The 24953-nt window shown below is 38.2% G+C and overlaps 1 protein-coding gene across 1 annotated transcript in view; it reads left to right on the forward strand.

Moving 5' to 3' along the window:
* LOC309974618 (uncharacterized protein C1orf87) overlaps positions 1–24953 on the forward strand; it is a gene marked incomplete at both ends in the record, with an annotated part of 111744 nt that overhangs the window by 56933 nt on the left and 29858 nt on the right. Inside the window, 1 exon segment of the mRNA XM_082859274.1 lies at positions 18493–18557. Within this exon segment, the coding sequence (XP_082715400.1) occupies positions 18493–18557 (65 nt within the window).

Genomic DNA, 24953 nt, shown 5'->3' on the forward strand with positions numbered 1-24953 from the left:
GGAACATATGTATATGTATAACTGATTCACTTTGTTATAAAGCAGAAACTAACACACCATTTTAAAACCATTATACTCCATTAAAGATTTAACAAAAAAATAATATATTTTGGCAATAAACTTCCATGGCTTAAATCTCAGTTCAGCCAGGGTATATTTGATTTAAAAAAAAAAAAAACTAATTGGAATTAAGACTTTTTTCACACATACAAAGTTCAGAGAATTCATAACTGTCAGAGCAGCACTACAAGAAATATTAAAAGAAGCCCTCAGGCAGAAGGATAATAATCATTTTTAATCTACACAAAGAAATGAAAAGTACAGGAAATAATAAATGCCAATGAATAAAAATACATTTTCCTTATTAAAAAGAAAACCTCTTTAAATAATAATTGACTGTTTAAGGCAAAAATAATAACAATGTACTGTGGAGTTTATAACATAATAAAGTGCAACATTTGACAATAGCATACAAGACTGGGAGGGGGAAATAAAATTTTACTGTAAAAAGCTCCTTATACTATTAGCTAAGTGGTATAATTTTGTTTGAAGGAAGAATGTATTGAGTTAAAAATATTAATAGAGAAGATTAAATGGAATAATCACATGTAAATACTAAGAATAGATCAAAATTAAAACAGAGGGAAAAGAAAACTAACAGATAGGACAAATAGAAAATAAACACAAATAAAATTAATAGATTTAAATCCAACCATATCAATAATTACAATAAGTATTAATTATTCAAATGCACCAATTAAAAGGAGGCAATTATCAGGGACTTCCCTGGTGGTGCAGTGGTTAAGACTCTGTGCTCCCAATGCAGGGGGCCTGGGTCCGATCCCTGGTCAGGGAACTAGATCCCATATGTATGCCACAACTAAGAGTCTGCATGCCACAACTAAGGAGCCGGTGAGCTGCAACTAAGAAGCCACCCTGCCGCAACTCTGGAACCCACCTGCTGCAACTAAGACCTGGTGCAAACAAAAAAATAAATTAAATTAAATTAAAAGACAGCAATTTTCAGATTTAATTTAAAAATCAAGACCCAACTAAATGCTATCTGAAATGAACCCCTTTAGAATATAAAGACAGACACACTGAAAGTAAAAGGATGGAAAGTGATATACCTTATTAATTCTAATGAAAAGAAAACTGGGATGGTTACACTAAAGACAGATAAAGTAGCTTCTAAATCAAGAGGTATTGCCAGAAATTCAATTCATCAAGAGAACATACAAACCTAAATGATCATGCCCTTAATAATATAGCTTCAATTTACTTCAATGAAGTGAAAACATAAAACTGGAAGAAGGAATAGATTCACAATTATAGTTGGAGAACTGAACATCTTTCTGTCAGTAATTGATAAAACAAGTAGACATAAAATCAGTAAGAATATAGAAGACTTGGACCATATTATCAACTAACTTGATGTAACTGGCAATTACTCCACACAACAGCAGAATATGGATTCCTTTTAAGTGTTCATGAAATATTTAAGAGATAAACCCTATCTACCCTGATCCATAGAACAAGTCTCAGTAAATTTAGAAGGATTAAATCATATAAAATATGTTTTCTGACCCCAAAAAATTAAATTAGAAAACAAAACAAAATAATATCGTGGAATTCTCCAAACATTATGAAACTAAACAATACACTTATAAATAACCACTGATCAAAGAAGAAATCACAAGGGAAATTAAACAATATTTTGAACTGAATTAAAATGAAAACACAATACATCAGTAATCTTTGTCTTTTTTTTCCTTTTCTTTTTTTTTCCCCAAGCCCACTATATAATATTTTAAGGGGAAGGGCTAGAAAGAGTTATACGGAACAAGAACCTCAGGTCATTCTTTTTGTTTTTTGGGTTTTTTTTTTTTGAAATTTTGAATTTTATTTATTTATTTATTTTTCAGTATGCAGTCCTCTCACTGTTGCGGAGCACAGGCTATGGATGCGCAGGCTCAGCGGCCATGGCCCACGGACCCAGCTGCTCCGCGGCATGTGGGATCCTCCCAGACCGGGGCATGAACCCGTGTCCCCTGCATCGGCAGGCGGACTCTCAACCAGCGCACCACCAAGGAAGCCCTATATATTTTTTTATACAGCAGGTCCTTATTAGTCATCAATTTTATACACATTAGTGTATATATGTCAATCCCAATCGCACAATTCAACACACCCCCACCCCCACAACCTCGCTGCTTTTTCCCTTGGTGTCCATACGTTTGTTCTCTACATCTGTGTCTCAATTTCTCCCCTGCAAACAGGTTCATCTGTACCATTTCTCTAGGTTCCACATATATGCGTTAATATATGATATTTTTCTCTTTCTGACATACTTCACTCTGTATGACAGTCTCTACATCCATGCAGATCTCACCAAATGACCCAATTTCATTCTTTTTTATGGCTGAGTAATAGTCCATTGTATATATGTACCACTTCTTCTTTATCCATTCGTCTATCGATGGGTACTTAGGTTGCTTCCATGACCTGGCTATTGTAAATAGTGCTGCAATGAACATTGGGGTGCATGTGTCTTTCTGAATTATGGTTTTCTCTGGGTATATGCCCAGTAGTGGGATTGCTGGATCATATGGTAATTCTATTTTTATTTTTTTTAGGAACCTCCATACTGTTCTCCATAGTGGCAGTATCAAGTTACATTCCCATCAACAATGCAAGAGGGTTCCCTTTTCTCCACACCCTCTCCAGCATTTGTCGTTTGTAGATTATCTGATGATGCCCATTCTAACTGGTGTGAGGTGATACCTCATTGTACTTTTGAGTTGCATTTCTCTAATAATTAGTGATGTTGAGCAGCTTTTCATGTGCTTCTTGGCCATCTGTGTGTCTTCTTTGGAGAAATGTCTATTTAGGTCTTCTGCCCATTTTTGGATTGGGTTGTTTGTTTTTTTAATATGAAGCTGCATGAGTTGTTTATATATTTTGGAGATTAATCCTTTGTCCATTGATTCATTTGCAAATATTTTCTCCCATTCTGAGGGTTGTCTTTTCATCTTGTTTATGGTTTCCTTTGCTGTGCAAAAGCTTTTAAGTTTCATTAGGTCCCATTTGTTTATTTTTGTTTTTATTTCCATTACTCTAGGAGGTGGATCAAAAAAGATCTTGCTGTGATTTATGTCAGAGAGTGTTCTTCCTATGTTTTCCTCTAAGAGTTTTATAGTGTCCATCTTACATTTAGGTCTCTAATCCATTTTGAGTTTATTTTTGTGTATGGTGTTAGGGAGTGTTCTAATTTCATTCTTTTATGTGTAGCTGTCCAGTTTTCCCAGCAACACTTATTGAAGAGGCTGTCTTTTCTCCATTGTATATCCTTGCCTCCTTTGTCATAGATTAGTTGACCATAGGTGCATGAGTTTGTCTCTGAGCTTTCTATCCTGTTCCATAGATCTATGTTTCTGATTTTTGTGCCAGCACCATATTGTCTTGATTACTGTAGCTTTGTAGTATACTCTGAACTCAGGGAGTCTATTCCGACAGCTCTTTTTTTTCCCCCTCAAGACTGCTTTGGCTATTCGGGGTCTTTTGTGTCTCCATACAAATTCTAAGATTTTTTGTTCTAGTTCTTTAAAAAATGCCATTGGTAATTTGATAGGGATTGCATTGAATCTGTAGATTGCTTTGGGTAGTATAGTCATTTTCACAATATTGATTCTTCATGTTCAAGAACATGGTATATCTCTCCATCTGTTGGTATCATCTTTAATTTCTTTCATCAGTATCTTATAGTTTTCTGCATACAGGTCTTTTGTCTCCCTAGGTAGGTTTTTCCTAGGTATTTTATTCTTTTTGTTGCAATGGTAAATGGGAGTGTTTCCTTAATTTCTCTTTCATATTTTTCATCATTAATGTATAGGAATGCAAGAGATTTTTGTGCATTAATTTTGTATCCTGCTACTTTACCAAATTCATTGATTAGCTCTAGTAGTTTTCTGGTGGCATCTTTAGGATTCTCTATGTATAGTATCATGTCATCTGCAAACAATGAGAGTTTTACTTCTTCTTTTGCAATTTGTATTCTTTTCATTTGTTTTTCTTCTCTGATTGCCATGGCTAGGACTTCCAAAACCATGTTGAATTATAGTGGTGAGAGTGGACATCCTTGTCTTGTTCCTGATCTTAGAGGAAATGCTTTCAGTTTTTCACCATTGAGAATGATGTCTGCTGTGGGTTTGTTGTACATGGGCTTTATTATGTTGAGGTAGGTTCCCTCTATGCCCACTTTCTGGAGAGTTTTTATCATAAATCGGTGTTGAATTTTGTCAAAAGCTTTTTCTGCATCTATTGAGATGATCATATGGTTTTTATTCTTCAATTTGTTAATATGGTGTATCACATTGTTTGATTTGCGTATATTGAAGAATCCTTGCATCCCTGGGATAAATCCCACTTGATCATGGTATATGATCCTTTTAATGTGTTGTTGAATTCTGTTTGCTATTATTTTGTTGAGGATTTTTACATCTATATTCATCGTGATATTGGCCTGTAATTTTCTTTTTTGGTAGTATCTTTGTCTGGTTTTGCTATCAGGGTGATGGTGGCCTCATAGAATGAGTTTGGGAGTGTTCCTTCCTCTGCATTTTTTTGGAAGACTTTGAGAAGGATGGCTGTTAGCTCTTCTCTAAATGTTTGATAGAATTCACCTGTGAAGCCATATGGTCCTGGACGTTTGTTTGTTGGAAGATTTTTAATCACAGTTTCAATTTTGTTACTTGTGATTGGTCTGTTCATATTTTCTATTTCTTCCTGGTTCAGTCTTGGAAGTTTATACCTTTCTAAGAATTTGTCCATTTCTTCCACATTGTCCAGTTTATTGGCATAGAGTTGCTTGTAGTAGTCTCTTAGGCTGCTTTGTATTTCTGCAGTGTCTGTTGTAACTTCTTCTTTTTCATTTCTAATTTTATTGATTTTAGTCCTCTCCCTCTTTTTCTTGATTAGTCTGGTAATGGTTTATCAATTTTGTTTATGTTCTCAAAGAACCAGCTTTTAGTTTTATTCATCTTTGCTATTGTTTTCTTTGTTTCTATTTCATTTATTTATGCTCTGATCTTTATGATTTCTTTCCTTCTGCTAACTTTGGGTTTTGTTTGTTCTTCTTTCTCTAGTTCCTTTAGGTATAAGGTTAGATTGTTTATTTGAGACTTTTCTTGTTTCTTGAGGCAGGCTTGTATAGCTATAAACTTCCCTCTGAGAACTACTTTTGCTGCATCCCATAGGTTTTGGATTGTCGTGTTTTCATTGTCATTAGTCTCCAGGTATTTTCTGATTTCCTCTTTGATTTCTTCAGTGATCTCTTGATTATTTAGTAACGTATTGTTTAGCCTCCATGTTTTGTGTTTTTTACATTTTTCCCCTGTAATTCACTTCTAATCTCAAAGCATTGTAGTCAGAAAGGATGCTTGATATGATTTCAATTGTCCTGAATTTACTGTGGCTTGATTTGTGACCCAAGATGTGATCTATCCTGGAGAATGTTCCGTGCACACTTGAGAAGAAAGTGTAATCTGCTGTTTTGGGATGGAATGTCCTGTAAATATCAATTAAATCTATCTGGTCTGTTGTGTCATTTAAAGCTTCTGTTTCCTTATTTATTTTCATTTTGGATGATCTGTCCATTGTGTAAGTGAGGTGTTAAATTCCCCCACTATTATTGTATTAGTGTCAAGTTCCTCTTTTATAGCTGTTAGTAGTTGCCTTATGTATTGAAGTGCTCCTATGTTGCATGCATATATATTTATAATCGTTATATCTTCTTCTTGGATTGATCCCTTGATCATTATGTAGTGTCCTTCCTTGTCTCTTCTAACATTCTTTATTTTAAAGTCTGTTTTATCTGTTACGAGTATTGCTACCCCAGCTTTCTTCTGATTTCCATTTGCATGGAATACCTTTTTCCATCCCCTCACTTTCAGTCTGGATGTGTCCCTAGATTTGAAGTGGTCTCTTGTACACAGCTTATATATGGGTCTTGTTTTTGTATCCATTCAGCAAGCCTGTGTCTTTTGGTTGGAGCATTTAATCCATTCACGTTTAAGGTAATTAGCGATATGTATGTTCCTAAGACCATTTTTTAAATTGTCTTGGGTTTGTTTTTTAGGTCCTTTTCTTCTCTTATGTTTCCCACTTAGAGAAGTTCCTTTAGCATTTGTTGTAGTGCTGGTTTGGTGGTGCTGAATTCTCTTAGCTTTTGCTTGTCTGTAAAGCTTTTGATTTCTCCATCGAATCTGAATGAGATCCTTGCCAGGTAGAATAATCTTGGTTGTAGGTTCTTCCCTTTCATCACTTTAAATATATCATGCCACTCCCTTCCGACTTGTAGAGTTTCTGCTTGAGAAATCAGCTGTTAACCTTATAGGAGTTCCCTTGTATGCTATTTGTCATTTTTCCCTTGCTGCTTTCAGTAATTTTTCTTTGTCTTTAATTTCTGCCAATTTAATTACTATGTGTTTCGGCGTGTTTCTCCTTGGGTTTATCCTGTATGGCACTCTCTGCACTTCCTGGACTTAGGTGGCTATTTCCTTTCCCATGTTCAAGAGGTTTTCGAGTATAATCTCTTCAAATATTTTCTCAGTCCTTTCTCTCTCTCTTCTCCTTCTGGGACCCCTATAATGCGAATGTTGTTGCATTTAATGTTGTCCCAGAGGTCTCTTAGGCTGTCTTCATTTCTTTTCATTTTTTTTTCTTTATTTTGTTCCACACCAGTGAATTCCTCCATTCTGTCTTCCAGGTCACTTATCCATTCTTCTGCCTCAGTTTTTCTGCTATTGACTCCTTCTAGTGTAGTTTTCATTTCAGTTATTTTATTGTTCATCTCTGTTTGTTTGTTCTTTAATTCTTCTAGGTCTTTGTTAAACACTTCTTGCATCTTCTCGATCTTTGACTCCATTCTTTTTCCGAGGTCCTGCATCATCTTCACTATCATTATTATGAATTCTTTTTCTGGAAGGTTGCCTATCTCCACTTCATTTATTTTTTTTCTGGGGTTTTATCTCGTTCCTTCATCTGGTACCTAGCCCTCTGCCTTTTCATCTTGTCTATCTTTCTGTTAATGCAGTTTTTGTTCCACAAGCTGCAGGATTGTAGTTCTTCTTGCTTCTGCTGTCTGCCCTCTCCTTTTTTCTTTTTCTTGCATTTCATATTCAATCCAACAGTAATCCATTAGTAAGTCAACCCTATCTTGAGAATATGCCGAGATTCTGGTCCCTTCTCACCACCTCTATTGGTACTTAACTACACCCCATCCAATCTACCATTATCTTTCTCCTGGATTGCTATAATCCCTGCTAACTGAATTCTGCTTCTCCCTTGTCCCTAGTTTATCTTCAGTACAGCAGCTACAGTGATCTATTAAAACCTAAAACAGTTAATATCATTTCTCTGCTCATAACACTGCAAGAGCACCTTATTTTACTTAAAGGGAAAAAAATCAAAGTCCTCATGAAGGGTTCTATGTAACCTGCCCTCCATCACTTCTCTGGCTCCATCTACAACTTCCTTTTCTCATTCTGTTCCAGTCACACTGTTCTCCTTGTCTTCCTCAAACATACCAGGCACACATCCATCTTAACACCTATCTTCTGAATGATTCCTCAACCTAGAATGCTTTTCCCCCAAATATCTTCCTGCTAATTCCTTCACCTTAAGATTTTCCCCAGTTTTCACCTTGTCCATGAGGCCTACACTAAACACTCTATTTAAAGTTGTAGTGGACTTCCCTGGTGCTGCAGTGGTTAGGAATCCACCCACGAACGCAGGGGACATGGGTTTGAGCTCTGGTCCAGGAAGATCCTATATGCCCCAGAGCTACTAAGCCTGTGCACCACAAACTGAGCCTGCACGCTAGAGCCTGTGAGCCACAACTACTGAGCCCTTGCACCACAACTACTAAAGCCCATGCACCTAGAGCCCATACTCCGCAACAAGAGAAGCCACTGCAGTGAGAAGCCCATGCACTGCAGCCAAGAGTAGCCACCCTCACCGCAACTAGAGAAAGCCTGCATGCAGCAATGAAGACCCAACGCAGCCAAAAATTAATTAATTAAAAAAACTGTAGTCCCCTGATCTTTTCTTCCCCTTAACCTGCTCTCCTTTTGCTTCCTTCTCTACACTTATAAACTTTTAATGTATAAACTTTTAATCAAATTGATGTATGTTATTTATTGTTGTTATCTGTCAGTCTCTGATAAACTATAGACTATAGTGCCATAGGGTAGCAGAATCTTTGTTTTATTTATTGATGCATCCCATGTGTATACAGCACTACCTGGCACATAGTAGGTATTTGGTAAATATTTGTGGAATTGAACTGAACTAGAGGAAGAATAAAATCTCAAAATACTCTGAGGGATACAAATACATGAGTTTTCCCTAATCCTTAGCTTATGGTCAAATTGAAGAAGGCCTTCCCTAACCATCTCATCAAAATCATGTTCTTTGTGCTATACTCCCTCTTAGCATTCAGTAATGTTCTTTCCTATCACTTATCACTATTTGTAATTATGTATTTATTTGTGTGATTTGTTAATTTAATGTCTAGATGGTGACCTCCATGCTGGCAAGGATTGTGACACATTATATTCCAACATCTTGTAGGCCAGTGCTTGGCACATGATAGGTACAGAGTAAATATTTGATTAATCCATTTATTCATTCATTTAACAAATATTTATTGAGTGCCTACTGTATACCAATCACTATTGTAGTCATTGGGAATATAGCTATGAATGAAACAAAGTCCCTTCCCTCATGAATCTTATATTCTAATGGGGAAGAGAAATTATAAATAAAGTAAAATATGTGACATATCACATGGTGATAAAAGGTTATGGGGACATCAAGTGGTAAATAAATGATGAGAGGAGGTTGAGCATAGCCAATGAACTTCCACTAGACTAGGTTTGGACATGGCTGTTTTCCTTCTCTAAAATATTGGAGGTGGTTGGGTGAAGGTGAGGGAGGCGGTTAAGCAGGAAAAGCAAAAAAGTGGGCTTAGAGCTAAGTAGAAAGTCAATAAGCCAAAATTGGGAGTCCCAAAAAGGCACCAGTATAAAAGGAGAAAATGCAAGTGTCAAAGCTCACATTATACTGAGTATGCTTGATTAGAAGTTGGGGTCCAGAACCAAGATTCCAGGAAGCAGAGATATGAGAATAAGAGTGAATGGGGAACAAATGAGGTTAGGCTACTTACAATTATATCAAACTTCTCAATTTCCCACTATTTTATGTGTATATCAGCGAAGCACACCAATTTTTTTATTCACCTGTCTTTGACCTTTGAATGTTCAAGGACATCAAAACTATGAGACCAATGAAGAATTGCATTTATAAGTGATAAACCTGTTTCATCCTTAGACAGTCATTGGCTAAAGCTTCTTCTGTTGAATTAGATTCATTCAATTAAGGGCTTTGTATGCAAACCTATATCCTTAAGAGATTAAAGATGTAATTTAGACACACATTTTAGAAGCTGAATGCATGAATCATTATTTTAGTACATATTGTCCATTAATCTGCTGTTCTATTGGGAACCCATTTGGAATGTGGCTGCTTACTAATTAGCAGGATTCTAGTGCTGAGGTGCTTCCTGATTAAATGTCCTTTAGAATCAATAAAACATCAGGAGGGTTTATGGTGATGTGGGATTAGCCCCATCTAACCAAATAAAATGAGTTGTGTTCTTTTCTTAAACTATCACGTTGCAAGAGCTGATGAGAGGAGCAATTTTGAGAACACTGTGGCAAAGTTGTTGTTGTTGTTGTTGTTGTGTGTGTGTGTGTGTGTGTGTGTGTGTGTGTGTGTGTTTCAACACTGAGATTTTGTTTTTTGCCATTTCCCTACCAAGCAGAGACATTAGTGAATGACTGCCAGGATAAGGCGATTTTGAGAAAGACTTGATTACGATTTCAAATCTCTACTCTGAATCACCCTTATGAGTGAGGGAGTTCAGGTTGTGTGGAATGGAAATTATTATCCCAGTTCTTGCCCAGGAACATGTAAGTCAGCATTAGTATTTAACGTTTCTGTGTGACTTTGCAGTAAATGGTAATTAATTAGGGCAGAGGGAGAACAGGAGGCAAACTAATACTCTAAAACTGTACTGGCAAAATTAAATGCTTCAAACCCAGTTTAAAACATAGGCACATAAGCCAAATTGTGTCAGGGGAGGGGATAAATAATGAAGCTGCTATGGAGGCTTTGTAAATAGAGTGGTGCAATTGACATAGCCCCAAGTAGAACTTATCATACACATCTGGCCCACTGTTGGGAGTGCAATTAGGTTGAAAATGACTGGTTTGATAATCCTAGGAACAACCAGAGGATTTTAGGAGATAAAGGAAACATGAGGTGTCTGATTCAGCAATTACTTTTTAATGGGAATAGGAAAATTGTTAGGCGGTGAGCTATTAGAGACATGGTATGAATCTGCCCATTGGTTGGGTCCTGGAAACCAGATCTGGCTTTTAAGAGTTCATTAATTCCAATCTTCTCTTCCAGAGCCCATAATTCATACGGGATAAGAATTCTAATAATAATATTGCTAATAAAGTTATTATTAATAATAGCCAACATTTACATAGTGTTTGCTATATTCCAGGCAATGTTCTAAGTGCTTTATAAATATTAACTCTTTTAATCCTTACACATACCTCATGAGATAGGTACTATTATTTTTCAAATGAGGAAGCTGAGGAACAGAAAGGCTAAAACTAGTATGTAACTGATAAATGAATTCATCAGTAAGGCTAAGTCAAACGCAGACTCTCTAGCTTCGGGGTCTTGGCTTTTAATACACTATACCAACTCTCCTACAAGTCCTATGCAACTTAAAGGCTTATAGGATAGTGGCTAGGCACAGGGGCTTTAGGCAAACTGCCTGCATTTCATAGCCAGCTCTACCCTTGGGCTTGGTGCTGAACACAGTTCTGGATTTGAGGAGCTCAGTATCTTATTGCCCTAGGACCCAGGAGAGGTGTAGGATATGAATACAAAGTGAGGAAACTTTTAAGTTCCAGGGGCACGTATAATCCAAGGAAGCCCACAGCTTGCAGGTAGCATCTCTTCACCGGTTTAGCACCTCCACTACCCCTTCAGCCCCCATCCATGCAGAAAGGCATCATGAGCTCCAGAATCACATAGGCCTAGACAGAAATCCCAACACTGAGTGCACTGGCTTTGAGAACTTGGACAAGTCACTAATTTCTCTGAACCTTAATTTTCCACCTGTCAAATGGAAAAAGAATCCTTTCTTCTGGATTTGAGAGTTTATTGACTATGTATCAAGGAAGGGTTATGCTTCTCACAGGTAACTGGAAGGTAAGAAGAATACAGTTTAGGCTACATTAGTAAGAGGGTGAAAGCAAAGAAAGATGGTGCAGTTGGATGAGCTTTCCAGCAGCTGAGTAAAATAACAACCAAAATAACCTCCTGACTCAGAAGGATTGATGCATGTATGCCTCACATGTCCAGGCATGGGGCTACATGCTCTACATGGCTTATCTCATTTCATACTCCCAACAGCCCCATGAGTTGATGTATTTTTACACCCACTTCACAGATGAATAAAATGAGGTTCAGAGTCCTTAAGTGAATTGTCCCAAAAGTTGGGATTCTTTAAATCTTTGTTCCTATTATGGGTTGAATTTTATCCCCCCTAAATTCATTTGTTGAATCCCTAACCCCCAGCCCTTAGACTATATATTTGACGATAAGGTCTTTAAAGAGGTGATTAAATTAAGACGGGGCCATTAGAGTGAGCCCACATCTGACCTGACTGGTGTCCTTATAAAAAGAGGAAGTTTGGACACACAGAGAGACACTAAGGATGGGCTCACCCAGAGAAAAGACCCTGTGAAGACATAGCGAAAAGGTGGCCATCTGTAGGCAAGGAGGAGCCTCAGAAGAAGCCAAATCTACAGACGTCTTGATTTTGGACTTCTAGCCTCCAGAACTGTGAGAAAATAAATTTCTGTTGTTTAAGCCACCCAGTCTGTGGTGTTCTGTTATAGCACCCCTAGCAAACTACACAGCCCCTGCAGGCTAACAGTCCCTTGCATAGTCTTTTTTCTATCTGCCTCCTTTTCCTAGCATATTTTGTGCACCTCAGCTGGAATAGTAGATTACAGGGTTCTCAAGGGAATGGCTCTAATGATTTAACTTTTCAAATCATGGGACTTAACTATGATTCTAGCAGTCTGAACAGAGCTGGCTCTTCAGTACTACTTAATACTCAGCTGAGCTTGGTAGGACTTGTAGGAGCTCACCAGATGAGGGACGGGGAAGGGTAACTCAGAGATAGAGGGAGCAGTGTGTGCCAAGACAAAGAAGCAACAAGAACATAGGTTTGGAGAACCAAACTGTCCATTGTGGCCAGAGGATACATTTCACAAGGTGGAGAAAGGCAATGAGCTTGGGAAGGAAGTACTGGCACACCTTTGATTGAAGCCTGTATAAAACTCAGAGAGAAACATGTCACCTGTAAGTAACATCATCAAGATTACAAGGATGTTCCTATGAAATAGCCCCCATTTTGTTTTTGGCATCTGCAGAACAGATGACATTTTAATTTTATTAAAATTCCAATGAACGAATGAAGAGGCAAAAAAAAGCCAACAAAAAACACACACCAGAAACAAAAACTAATAGGCACTCTAGTCTCCGAATCTAGAAGGAAGCTCCACTGACTGTAAACACATGGAATCTGGGAAAATCATTGAGTTGGTGCCCCCAGCTTTGTCCTGCCTACCTATAAAAAGTGCAGAAGATGGAAGATATTTCATCCCTTCACCAGTCTTCCCCTTGATTTGGAGGCCCCAAGTCTTAACCAACCAGAACATGACATAGATGCTACTTTCTGTATCCACCTGAGTACTGTTCCTTCCTCTCCTTCCCTCATCCAAGGTTACACACCAGTACACTTACCCACACACTGCTTTTCTGTGCCTATGCAGAGACCACAACTTCTAGGAACGATAGAGCAGAATGTTGGGGTGAAGAAGGCAGGAATAGCTAGACCCGGCTGTGGTATTTGCATATGGAAATGCAAAGTCACGTGGGTTGAAGAAGAAAGAGGGGATCCCTGGTAGTTGTATATGTTGAGGAGTGTGTAAAAAATTAATATTTTTTATTAGCTTCCCTGGTGGCTCAGTGGTTGAGAGTCCGCCTGCCGATGCAGGGGATACGGGTTCGTGCCCCAGTCCGGGAAGATCCCACATACCGCAGAGCGGCTGGGCCCGTGAGATATGGCCGCTGAGCCTGCGCGTCTGGAGCCTGTGCTACGCAATGGGAGAGGCCACAACAGGGAGAGGCCCAAGTACCGTAAAAAAAAAAATAATAATAATATACGGAAACCTCAGTTAAATAGAGTTGGGAGACCAGAAGGGAAAGCTCTCATGCCCTGCGATATTAGAGCCCAACAGTAAGGAAGGACTTTTCTGGCAAGGACTCAGCCAATGAGAAGCCATGGACACTTTGTTTATTATCGCCCTCCCAACTCCCTTTTCCTTTCTATAAGCATTCTCTTTCCTTTGCTGTCTGGGGGACTTGAGCATGGCTCACCATGATTGTAGACCACAAACTGCAATTCTCTATTGATCCTGAATAAACCCACCTTTGCTGGACAAATATCTGGCAATCTCTTTGTTTCAGGTCAACAAGTGTACCCATTATGACATACTACACCAATTTAGTGTCTGATATCCAGCAGGTGTGGTGAGAAGATCCCACCTGTGAGGTGGTCCCAACAGAGGGGCACAAAACAAATGCCTGAGAAGCACCAAATATTGGTGGGAGTCTTCACTCACCCCTTGACTGAGGGGCTGAATGAGCAGTGAGTAGGACCAAGGGAAACTTATGAAACTCATCTATTGGGTTGTACAGAATGTGAACAGTTCCTCACTGACACTGAATAAAGAGAAAACCCTAACATATGAGGCCTAATTTTCAAAAATACTGCAGAACAGGGAGGTGTAATTGTGATCCCACAGGCTCCAAATAACAGTAAACTTTTGGAAATGATTTACTCTAGAAACTAGAAAGCATTTAGAAAGCCACTAGTGTTCTCTATAGGATATAAGGAGCCATGTCTCTGTTGAAATGAATTGTAATGTAATAAGCATAATGAGATTAAAAATGAAATGTAAAAAGCACTAAAGTGAACAGAAGAAATTAAAATGTACTTGGTGAAATGTGGATAGTTTCCAGGAAACTGAAACTTCTACAGCATAATGAAGAGGTAACCAGGATTGTGACTATGTTTGGTGATGGATATTAACTAGACTTATTGTGATCATTTTGCAATATATACATATATCGAATCATTATGCTGTACACTTGAAGCTAATATGTTATATGTCAATTATATCTCAATTTAAAAATAAAACAATCAAGGAAATCTGAATATTGTTAGATATTTAATGATATTAAGACACCTATGTTAAATGTTTAGGTCAACAAGCCTTTTCTTTGAAGGGTCACATAATAAATGTTAAAGGCTTTGTGGGTCTATAATCTGTTGCAACTATTCAACTATGTCATTGTGGCCTGAAAGCAGCCAAAAACAACACATAACGAATGGCCAGGGTGGTGTTTTAAAAAAATATTATTTACAAAAGAAAAAGGGATAACTAGAAATCAATGAACAGCAAAATTAATGCTAGAGAAAATCTAGTGCATAATGTCAAACTTGAGAAGTTTCCACAAAATCTAGAGAAAAAGAGCAGAAAAAAATGAAAACGGATAGTAGAGATAGAAGAATAAAAATAGAAATTGAACCTAAGATGCCCTGAAATTGTGGAATAAGAAACTAGAAGAATTGGACAAGAAATAAAACCAAAAGTCACAGCTGAAGAAATTTTGCAGAGATGGGAAAAAGAAAAACCCTCTGTGTACAGACTGAATGGATTTGTTATGATCTAGACTAAATTAAGAAAAAAAGTATCCATGTCCCTCCTGACAAAACTTTTGTGCTACAGAAACAAAGAAAAGTATTTAAGGATGCAGCCAAAACAAAATACAACTAAACCAAAGCAAATAAATGAAAAAAAGTAATTATAAATGAATCCAAATCAGACTGACCTCATACTTTAGCAATGTGGACAAGTGGAAAGGAGGAATCACTAATATGGAGGACCAACTATAAATTATACATGAATTTCTGACTGGGCAGAGGGTCAGCGCCCCTAACACACCCCAACCTCCAGTGCACTGTTCAAGGGTCAACTGTAGTATGTTTCTTTCAATCTGGCATTTAAACACCATAATAAAGATGTTTAACTTAAAGTAAAACAACAACAACAACAACTTCTGCAATAGTAGATATCAGAAGACACTGAAACCATGTTCATGGAATTCCTAACGGGGGTGGGAAATGTAACTGAAACCAAGTTATATTACATTTATGTGTAAGGCCATAGAGTACAATGGTTAAGGGTGCAGGATTTGGAGTCAGACAGTCAGGGTTTAAATCGTGGCTCCTCCATTGATCAGCGTGTCCATAGCCAAGTCATTTACATGTCTAATAAGATGGTTGGCTCAATTAAATGAGAGAAGGCACACAAAGTACCCAGAATGCTAATTAAAGGCCATTTTAACTTAAGTTTGGATGAAGTTAGAATTTGAACGCAGATCTGCCTGAATCTACAATCAGGCTCACAGACCTTGTCCTTCAATCCTGACCTCTCTGACTCAACATGCAGAGTTTGGCACCTGGTACTGTGATTAGAATTACACTGCCTTTTATGGCAACAAGAACCCATTCTCACACTTAAATTGTCAATGGCTCTTTGAAGGTCCTAGAGTAATATAAAGAGTATGGAATAAAGAACGTATTTTATTAGAGGATCTAAAGGATTTCATTGGTCACTTAAGTCCTATATACCACTTAAATCAGGCAGTGTCCAAGTTCAGTACTTAGAAAAATTTCCTGCAATTTCCCTCCCCTGCTATCAGCAAAAATTCAAGAAAGGGCAAGAGAGTTTCTGGTGCCATCTTGTCCAGAGCACTTACTGAATATTTGCTAACTCCTAACAGTTCTGAAAAATAAATGTTATGCCATGTGGAAATATAAATTGATTTAAGTTTTTGTTGTGTTGTTGTTCAATGGGTCAGAAGATGCTGTAGGCATAAACCTGGCCCTCCTAAGAGGAGGGAACTGCAGGAAGTGTAGAAGACAGGAGATGCTTCTACTGCAGTTCATTTCCAGATCTGTGCTAATATCAGATCTTTGTATGTTTATTAATATTCCTTAAGAGTGCTACTTCTCCAACTTTCTTTTCCCTGCCTAGCCTTGCAGCAGCTGATATAGTCATCAGTTTATCTGGCTTGTGGTTCTGTATAGCTATGCCTTATCTATTCTTGTGCCTAAAGTGACATGAAGCTCTGGAGGTCATATTTTCTATACTGACAAAAAACTTTTCTGATTTGTGATACCATGTATAGAAAAAGTTTTATGAGGTATAAGCAAAACAAACTAGTTATGTATCTAATGAGTTTATAGAGGTTCCTTAAAAAACTAAAAATAGAGCTACCTTATGATTCAGCAATCCCACTCCTGGGCGTAAATCCAGAGGAAACCAGAATTTGAAAAGATATATACACCACAATGTTCATTGCAGCATTATTTACAATAGCCAGAAGGCAGAAGCAACCTAAATGTCCATTGACAGATGAATGGATAAAGAAGATGTGGTGTGTGTGTGTGTATATATATATATATATACACACACACACACACACACACACACACACACACACACACACACACACACAATGGAATATTACTCAGCCATAAAAAAGAATGAAATAATGCCATTTGCAGCAACATGGATATACCTGGAGGTTATTATACTAAGCAAAGTAAGCCAGACAGAGAAAGAGAAATATCATATGATATTGCTTATATGTGGAATATTTTTAAAAATGGCACAAATGAACTTATATACAAAACAGAAATAGATCCACAGACATAGAAAAAAAACTTATGGTTACCAAAGGGGAAGAGGTTGGGAGCAATAAATTAGGAGTTTGGGATTAACATGTGCACACTACTATGTATGAAATAGATAACCAACAAGGACTTACTGTATAGCACGGGTAACTATACTCAATATTTCATAATAACCTATAAGGAAAAAGAATCTGAAAAAGAAAACTGAATAAAATAAAACTGAGTAACTTTGCTATACACCTGAAACTAACACAACACTGTAAATCAACTATACTTCCGTTAAAAAATAAATAAAAATAAAAAGTATAAAATCACATGGCATTAAAACTTTCCTAGAAAACACAGGACATATTCCCACAATTGGCTCTTTATATTTGCTTGACTTCTGATGGGCAAAGAGGTGATAAAAATTCTTATCAGTTGTAGTTTGGTTGCTAGAAGCAGAAACTGATTTTTGCTAACATAAGCAAAAAGAAATATTTTTGAAAGGATATGGACTTACACACAAAATCAGGGGAAATGAAACTTCAGGAAGCACCAGAAACAAAAATTAATAAGAGACACAGAGACAGAGAGTGGGAGAGAAGGAAGAAGGGAGGGAGGGAAGGATAGGGAAAGTGAAGTGATAGATTGAGATTAATTAGACTGAGTGGGTCACAACATTGTCTAGGGGAGGTATGAGACATAGATTGTAGCCCATTAGCCCAGAGAAACATATTTTTATATAAATGGAGAATGGATGTTGGGCAAGCAAATATAAGTGATTCTCACTACCAAAGTGTTCCTAAAGTACTTGTAAGTTTTAAATGACTCCCTGATTGTCAAGTGCTCATGCATTCTTCAATGCAATTTCTGCTTGGGGACTTCACTAAATATCTATTTGCACTTAGCACCCATTTCTATCCCCTTCTATGTTCTTTCCTATGTTGTAATACTTCCCACACTTAGGAAGGCTAAAAAGAACATTTCCAAAGCTCCCTTAAAAACTGAGGTTCTGGAATTGATTTAAGTTCCATCACTGAAATGCAACTGCATGAGATTTCAAAGGCAGGAAGACTGGGGAGAGGGGCAGGGACATTATAAGTATTTATTATTTTTCTGCAGTAGTAGCAACTCCAATAACCCTGGCAGACATCAGTTTTTCTGGTGGTCAGAATGCCCTATATACTGCCTAATCACCAAACTCATGGCCAAGGGCATCTGAGACATCAGCCAGAATTTCCTGCAGTTCCCTGGACTCTGGGCTACATCTTCTGAGGCCTAACCCTTAGCTCAGCAGCAGACATCAACCTCCATTCTACTAGCCCCTGCAATAATTTTGTGAGTGCCTAATTTCCATTTCTAGTAGAGACACTTAAAGTAGCTTGTGTTTCCTTCACTGCACCCCAAATGATACAGACATCAAAAAACTCCTTTAATATCACTATCTGTATAAGCTTTAAGCTTTATTGCACATTCTTCCAGAGCTTCCCACAATGATCACAGGTATTATGTTTCCTTTTCTTTCACAGATGGCAGAATTTTGTTGAGTTGTTGAACAGAGCTTCATCTTATTTGTCATCTGATTTGCCTCCCAGTGAGTCTGGTTATTTTGTTCCTCGAGAGACCTCCTATTCCCAGAGCTGTGACTTAGCCCCAATGGTTTGTTAGCTGGGTTTCATCTCATTGCTCCCAGAAATGTAAATGGCTTACCAGTGAAGAAAAAATAAGAGTGAAGTTTTCCTTGATGGCTATACTTTAGGTCAGTTGGGTTGTAAAAGGCATAATTCTCCAAGCTGTATTATAACATGAAGCAGTCTCTAGTGATAGCCCTTTAAGAAGAATGCAGCACATTTATAAAAGAAGTCGATATTCCTTATTAGAATTTCAGTTGTACAGTCCCTTAGATCTGAGAATCCTGTAGCTAGGTACTTATCCTACTAATATCTCACCAAAGAACTCTCCAAGATTTATATATATATGTTTAGTGAACCAACTTTCTGTACACATTTTAATAGAGACTAGTACAAGCAACTCTATGTCAATAAAATGGACAACCTGGAAGAAATAGACAATTTTTTAGAAGGGTATAACCTTCCAAGACTGAACCAGGAAGAAATAGAAAATATGAACAGACCAATCACAAGTAATGAAATTGAAAATGTGATTAAAAATCTTCCAACAACAAAAGTCCAGGACCAGATAGCTTCACAGGTGAATTCAATCAAACATTTAGAGACGAGCTAACACCCATCCTTCTCAAACTCTTCCAAAAATTGCAGAGGAAGGAATACTCACAAACTCATTCTACGAGACCACCATCACCCTGATACAAAAACCAGACAAAAAAAAGAAAATTAGAGACCAATATTGCTGATGAATATAGATGCAAAATTCCTCAACAGGATTTGAGAAGATGGCGGAAGAGTAAGATGGGGAGATCACCTTCCTCCCCACAGGTACATCAGAAATACATCTACACGTGGAACAACTCCTATAGAACACCCACTGAATGCTGGCAGAAGACCTCAGACCTCCCGAAAGGCAAGAAATTCCCCACGTACCTGGGTAGGGCAAAAGAAAAAGGAAAAAAACATAGACAAAAGAATAGGGACGGGACCTGCACCAGTGAGAGGGAGCTGTGAGGGAGGAAAGGTCTCCACACACTAGAAGTGCCTTCGCAGGTGGAGACGGCGGGTGGCGGAGGGGGGAAGCTTCAGAGCCACGGAGGAGAGGACAGCAACAGGGGTGCGGAGGTCAAAGCAGAGAGATTCCCGCACAGCGGATCGCTGCCGACCGGCACTCACCGGCCTGAGAGGCTTGTCTGCTCACCCGCCGGGACGGGCGGGGGCTGGGAGCTAAGGCTCGGGCTTAAGTCGGAGCGCAGAGAGAGGACTGGGGTAGGCGGCGTGAACACAGCCTGAAGGGGGCTAGTGCACTACAGCTAGCCGGGAGCGGTTCCGGGAAAAGTCTGCAGCTGCCGAAGAGGCAAGAGACTTTTCCTTGCCTCTTTGTTTCCTGGTGCGCAAGGAAAGGGGATTAAGAGCGCTGCTTAAAGGAGCTCCAGAGACGGGTGCGAGCTGTGGCTAACAACGCGGACCCCAGAGACAGGCATGAGACGCTAAGGCTGCTGCTGCCGCCACCAAAAAGCCTGTGTGCGAACACAGGTCACTATCCACACCTCCCTTCCGGAGAGCCTGTGCAGCCCGCCACTGCCAGTGTCCCGGGATCCAGGGGCAGCCTCCCCGGGAGAACGCACAGCGCGCCTCAGGCTGGTGCAACGTCATGCCGGCCTCTGCCACCGCAGGCTCGCCCAGCACTCCGTACCCCTCCCTCCCCCAGGCCTGAGTGAGCCAGAGCCCCTGAATCAGCGGCTCCTTTAACCCCGTCTTGTCTGAGTGAAAAACAGACGCCCTCCAGTGACCTACACGCAGAGGCGGGGCCAAATCCAAAGCTGAACCCAGAGAGTTGTGCGAACAGAGAAAGGGAAATCTCTCCCAGCAGCCGCATACAGCGGATTAAAGCTCCGCAATCAAATTCATGTACCCTGCATCTGTGGAATACCGGAATAGACAAGAAATCATCCTAAATTGAGAAGGTGGACTTGGGGAGCAAGATAGATTATTTTTTCCCCTTTTCCTCTTTTTCTGAGTGTGTATGTATATGCTTCTCTGTGAGATTTTGTCTGTATAGCTTTGCTTTCACCATTTGTCCTAGGGTTGTGTCCATCCGTTTTTTTTTTACTTTTTAAAATTTTTTTCTTAATATTTATTTTTTATTTTAATAACTTCATTTTATCTTACTTTATTTTATTTTATCCTCCTTATTTCTTTCTTTCTTTATCTCTCTCTTTCTTTCTTTCTTTCTATTTTTTCTACCTTTTATTCTGAGCCATGTGGAGGACAAGGTCTTGGTGCTCCAGCCGGACATCAGGGCTGTGCCACGGAGGTGGGAGAGCCAAGTTCAGGACACTGGTCCACAAGAGACCTCCCAGCTCCACATAATATCAAATGGCGAATATCTCTCAGAGATCTCCATCTCAATGCCAAGACCCAGCTTCACTCAACGACCAGCAAGCTACAGTGCTGGACATGCTATGCCAAACAACTAGCAAGACAGGAACACAGCCCCATCCATTAGCAGAGAGGCTGCCTAAAATCATAATAAGGCCACAGACACCATAAAACACATCACCAGACGTGGACCTGCCCACCAGAAAGACAAGATCCAGCCTCATCCACCAGAACACAGGTACTAGTCCCCTCCACCAGGAAACCTACACAACCCACAGAACCAACCTTAGCCACTGGGGACAGAAACCAAAAACAATGGGAACTACGAACCTGCAGCCTGTGAAAAGGATACCCCAAACACAATACAATAAGCAAAATGAAAAGACAGAAAAACACACAGCAGATGAAGGAGCAAGGTAAAAACCCACCAGACCTAACAAATGAAGAGGAAATAGGCAGTCTACCTGAAAAAGAGTTCAGAATACTGATAGTAAAGATGATCCAAAATCATGGAAATAGAATAGAGAAAATGCAAGAAACATTAACAAGAACCTAGAAGAACTAAAGACGAAACAAGCAATGATGAACAACACAATAAATAAAATTAAAAGTAGACGGGATCAATAGCAGAATAACTGAGGCAGAAGAACGGATAAGTGACCTAGAAGATAAAATGGTGGAAATAACTACTTCAGAATAGAATAAAGAAAAAAGAATGAAAAGAATTGAGGACAGTCTAAGAGACCTCTGAGACAACATTCAATGCACCAGCATACAAATTATAGGGGTCCCAGAAGAATAAGAGTAAAAGAAAGGGACTGAGAAAATATTTGAAGAGATTATAGTTGAAAACTTCCCTAATATGGGAAAGGAAATAGTTAATCAAGTCCAGGAAAAACAGAGAGTACCATACAGGATAAATCCAAGGAGAAACACGCCAAGACACATATTAATCAAACTATCAAAAATTAAATACAAAGAAAAAATATTAAAAGCAGCAAGGGAAAAATAACACACAAGGGAATATCATAAGGTTAACAGCTAATCTTTCAGCAGAAAGTCTGCAAGCCAGAAGGGAGTGGCAGGACATATTTAAAGTGATAAAGGAGAAAAACCTACAACCAAGATTACTCTACCCAGCAATGATCTCATTCAGATTTGATGGAGAAATTAAAACCTTTACAGACAAGCAAAAGCTAAGAGAATTCAGCACCACCAAACCAGCTTTACAACAAATGCTAAAGGAACTTTTCTAGGCAAGTAACACAAGACAAGGAAAAGACCTACAATAACAAACCCAAAACAATTAAGAAAATGGTAATAGGAACATATATATTGATAATTACCTTAATTATAAATGGATTAAATGCTCCCACCAATGACACAGACTGGCTGAATGGATACAAAAACAACACACATATATATGCTGTCTACAAGAGACCCACTTCAGACCTAGGGTCACATACAGACTGAGGTGAGGGGATGGAAAAAGATATTCCATGCAAATGGAAATCAGAAGAAAGCTGGAGTAGCAATTCTCATATCAGACAAAATAGATTTTAAATTAAAGACTGTTATAAGAGACAAAGAAGGACACTACATAATGATCAAGGGATCGATCCAAGAAGAAGATATAACAATTTTAAATATTTATGCACCCATCATAGGAGCACCTCAATACATAAGGCAAATACTAAGAGCCTTAAAAGGGGAAATCGACAATAACACAATCATAGTAAGGGCTTTAACACCCCACTTTCACCAATGAACAGATCATCCAAAATGAAAATAAATAAGGAAACACAAGCTTTAACTGATACATTAAACAAGATGTACTTCATGGATATTTATAGGACATTCTATCCAAAAACAACAGAATACACGTTTTTCTCAACTGCTCATGGAATAGCCTCTAGGATAGATCCTATCTTCGGTTACAAATCTAGCCTTGGTAAATTTAAGAAAATTGAAATCATATCAAGTATCTTTTCTGACACCAACGCTATGAGACTAGATATCAATTACAGGAAAAGATCTGTAAAACATACAAACACATGGAGGCTAAACAATATGCTACTTAATAACGAAGTGATTACTGAAGAAATCAAAGACAAAATTAAAAAATACCTAGAAACAAATGACAATGGAAACACGATGACCCAAAACTGATGGGATGCAGCAAAAGCAGTTCTAACAGGGAAGTTTATAGCAAAACAATCCTACCTTAAGAAACATGAAACATCTCAAATAAACAACCTAACCTTGCACCTAAAGCAATTAGAGAAAGAAGAACAAAAAAAACCCAAAGTTAGCAGAAGGAAAGAAATCATAAAGATTTGATGAGAAATAAATGAAAAAGAAATGAAGAAAATGATAGCAAAAATCAATAAAACTAAAAGCTGGTTCTTTGAGAAGATAAACAAAATTGGTAAACCATTAGCCAGACTCATGAAGAAAAAAAGGGAGAAGACTCAAATCAATAGAATTAGAAATGAAAAAGGAGAAGTAACAACTGACACTGCAGAAATACAAAGGATCATGAGAGATTACTACAAGCAACTCTATGCCAATAAAATGGACAACCTGGAAGAAATGGACAAATTCTTAGATACGCACAACATGCTGAGACTGAACCAAGAAGAAACAGAAAATATGAACACACCAATCGCAAGCACTGAAATTGAAACTGTGATGAAAAATCTTCCAACAAACAAAAGCCCAGCACCAGATGTCTTCACAGGCAAATTCTATCAAAATTTAGAGAAGAGCTAACACCTAGCCTTCTCAAACTCTTCCAAAATATAGCAGAGGGAGGAACACTCCCAAACTCATTGTACGAGGCCACCATCACCCTGATACCAAAACCAGACAAGAATGTCACAAAGAAAGAAAACTACACGCCAATATCATTGATGAACATAGATGCAAAAATCCTCAAGAAAATACTAGCAAACAGAATCCAACAGCACATTAAAAGGATCATACACCATGATCAAGTGGGGTTTATTCCAGGAATGTAAGGATTCTTCAATATATGCAAATCAATCAACGTGATACACCATATTAACAAATTGAAGGAGAAAAACCATATGATCATCTCAATAGATGCAGAGAAAGCTTTTGACAAAATTCAACACCCATTTATGATAAAAACCCTCCAGAAAGTAGGCATAGAGGGAACTTTCATCAACATAATAAAGGCCATATATGACAAACCCACAGCCAACATCGTCCTCAATTGTGAAAAACTGAAACCATTTCCACTAAGATCAGGAACAAGACAAGGTTGCCCATTCTCACCACTATTATTCAACATAGTTTTGGAAGTTTTAGCCACAGCAATCAGAGAAGAAAAAGAAATAAAATGAATCAAAATCAGAAAAGAAGAAATAAAGCTGTCACTGTTAGCAGATGACATCATGCTATACATAGAGAATCCTAAAGATGCTACCAGAAACCTACTTGAACTAATCAATGAATTTGGTAAAGTAGCAGGATACAAAATTAATGCACAGAAATCTCTGGCATTCTTATAAACTAATGATTAAAAATCTGAAAGTGAAATTAAGAAAACACTCCCATTTACCATTGCAACAAAAAGAATAAAGTATCTAGGAATAAACCTACCTATGGAGACAAAAGACCTGTATGCCAAAAATTTAAGACACTGATGAAAGAAATTAAAGATGATACAAATAGATGGAGAGATATACCATGTACTTAGATTGGAAGAATCAACACTGTGAAAATCACTCTACTACCCCAAGCAATCTACAGATTCAATGCAATGCCTATCAAACTACCACTGGCATTTTTCACAGAACTAGAACAAAAAAATTTCACAATTTGTATGGAAACACAAAGGACCCCGAATAGACAAAGCAATCTTGAGAACGAAAAATGGAGCTAGAGGAATCAGGCTTCCTGACTTCAGACTATACTACAAAGCTACAATAATCAAGACAATATGGTACTGGCAC

This window comes from Leucopleurus acutus (assembly GCF_964270905.1).
Source record: "Leucopleurus acutus genome assembly, chromosome: 2".
NCBI classification, from domain to species: domain Eukaryota; kingdom Metazoa; phylum Chordata; class Mammalia; order Artiodactyla; family Delphinidae; genus Leucopleurus; species Leucopleurus acutus.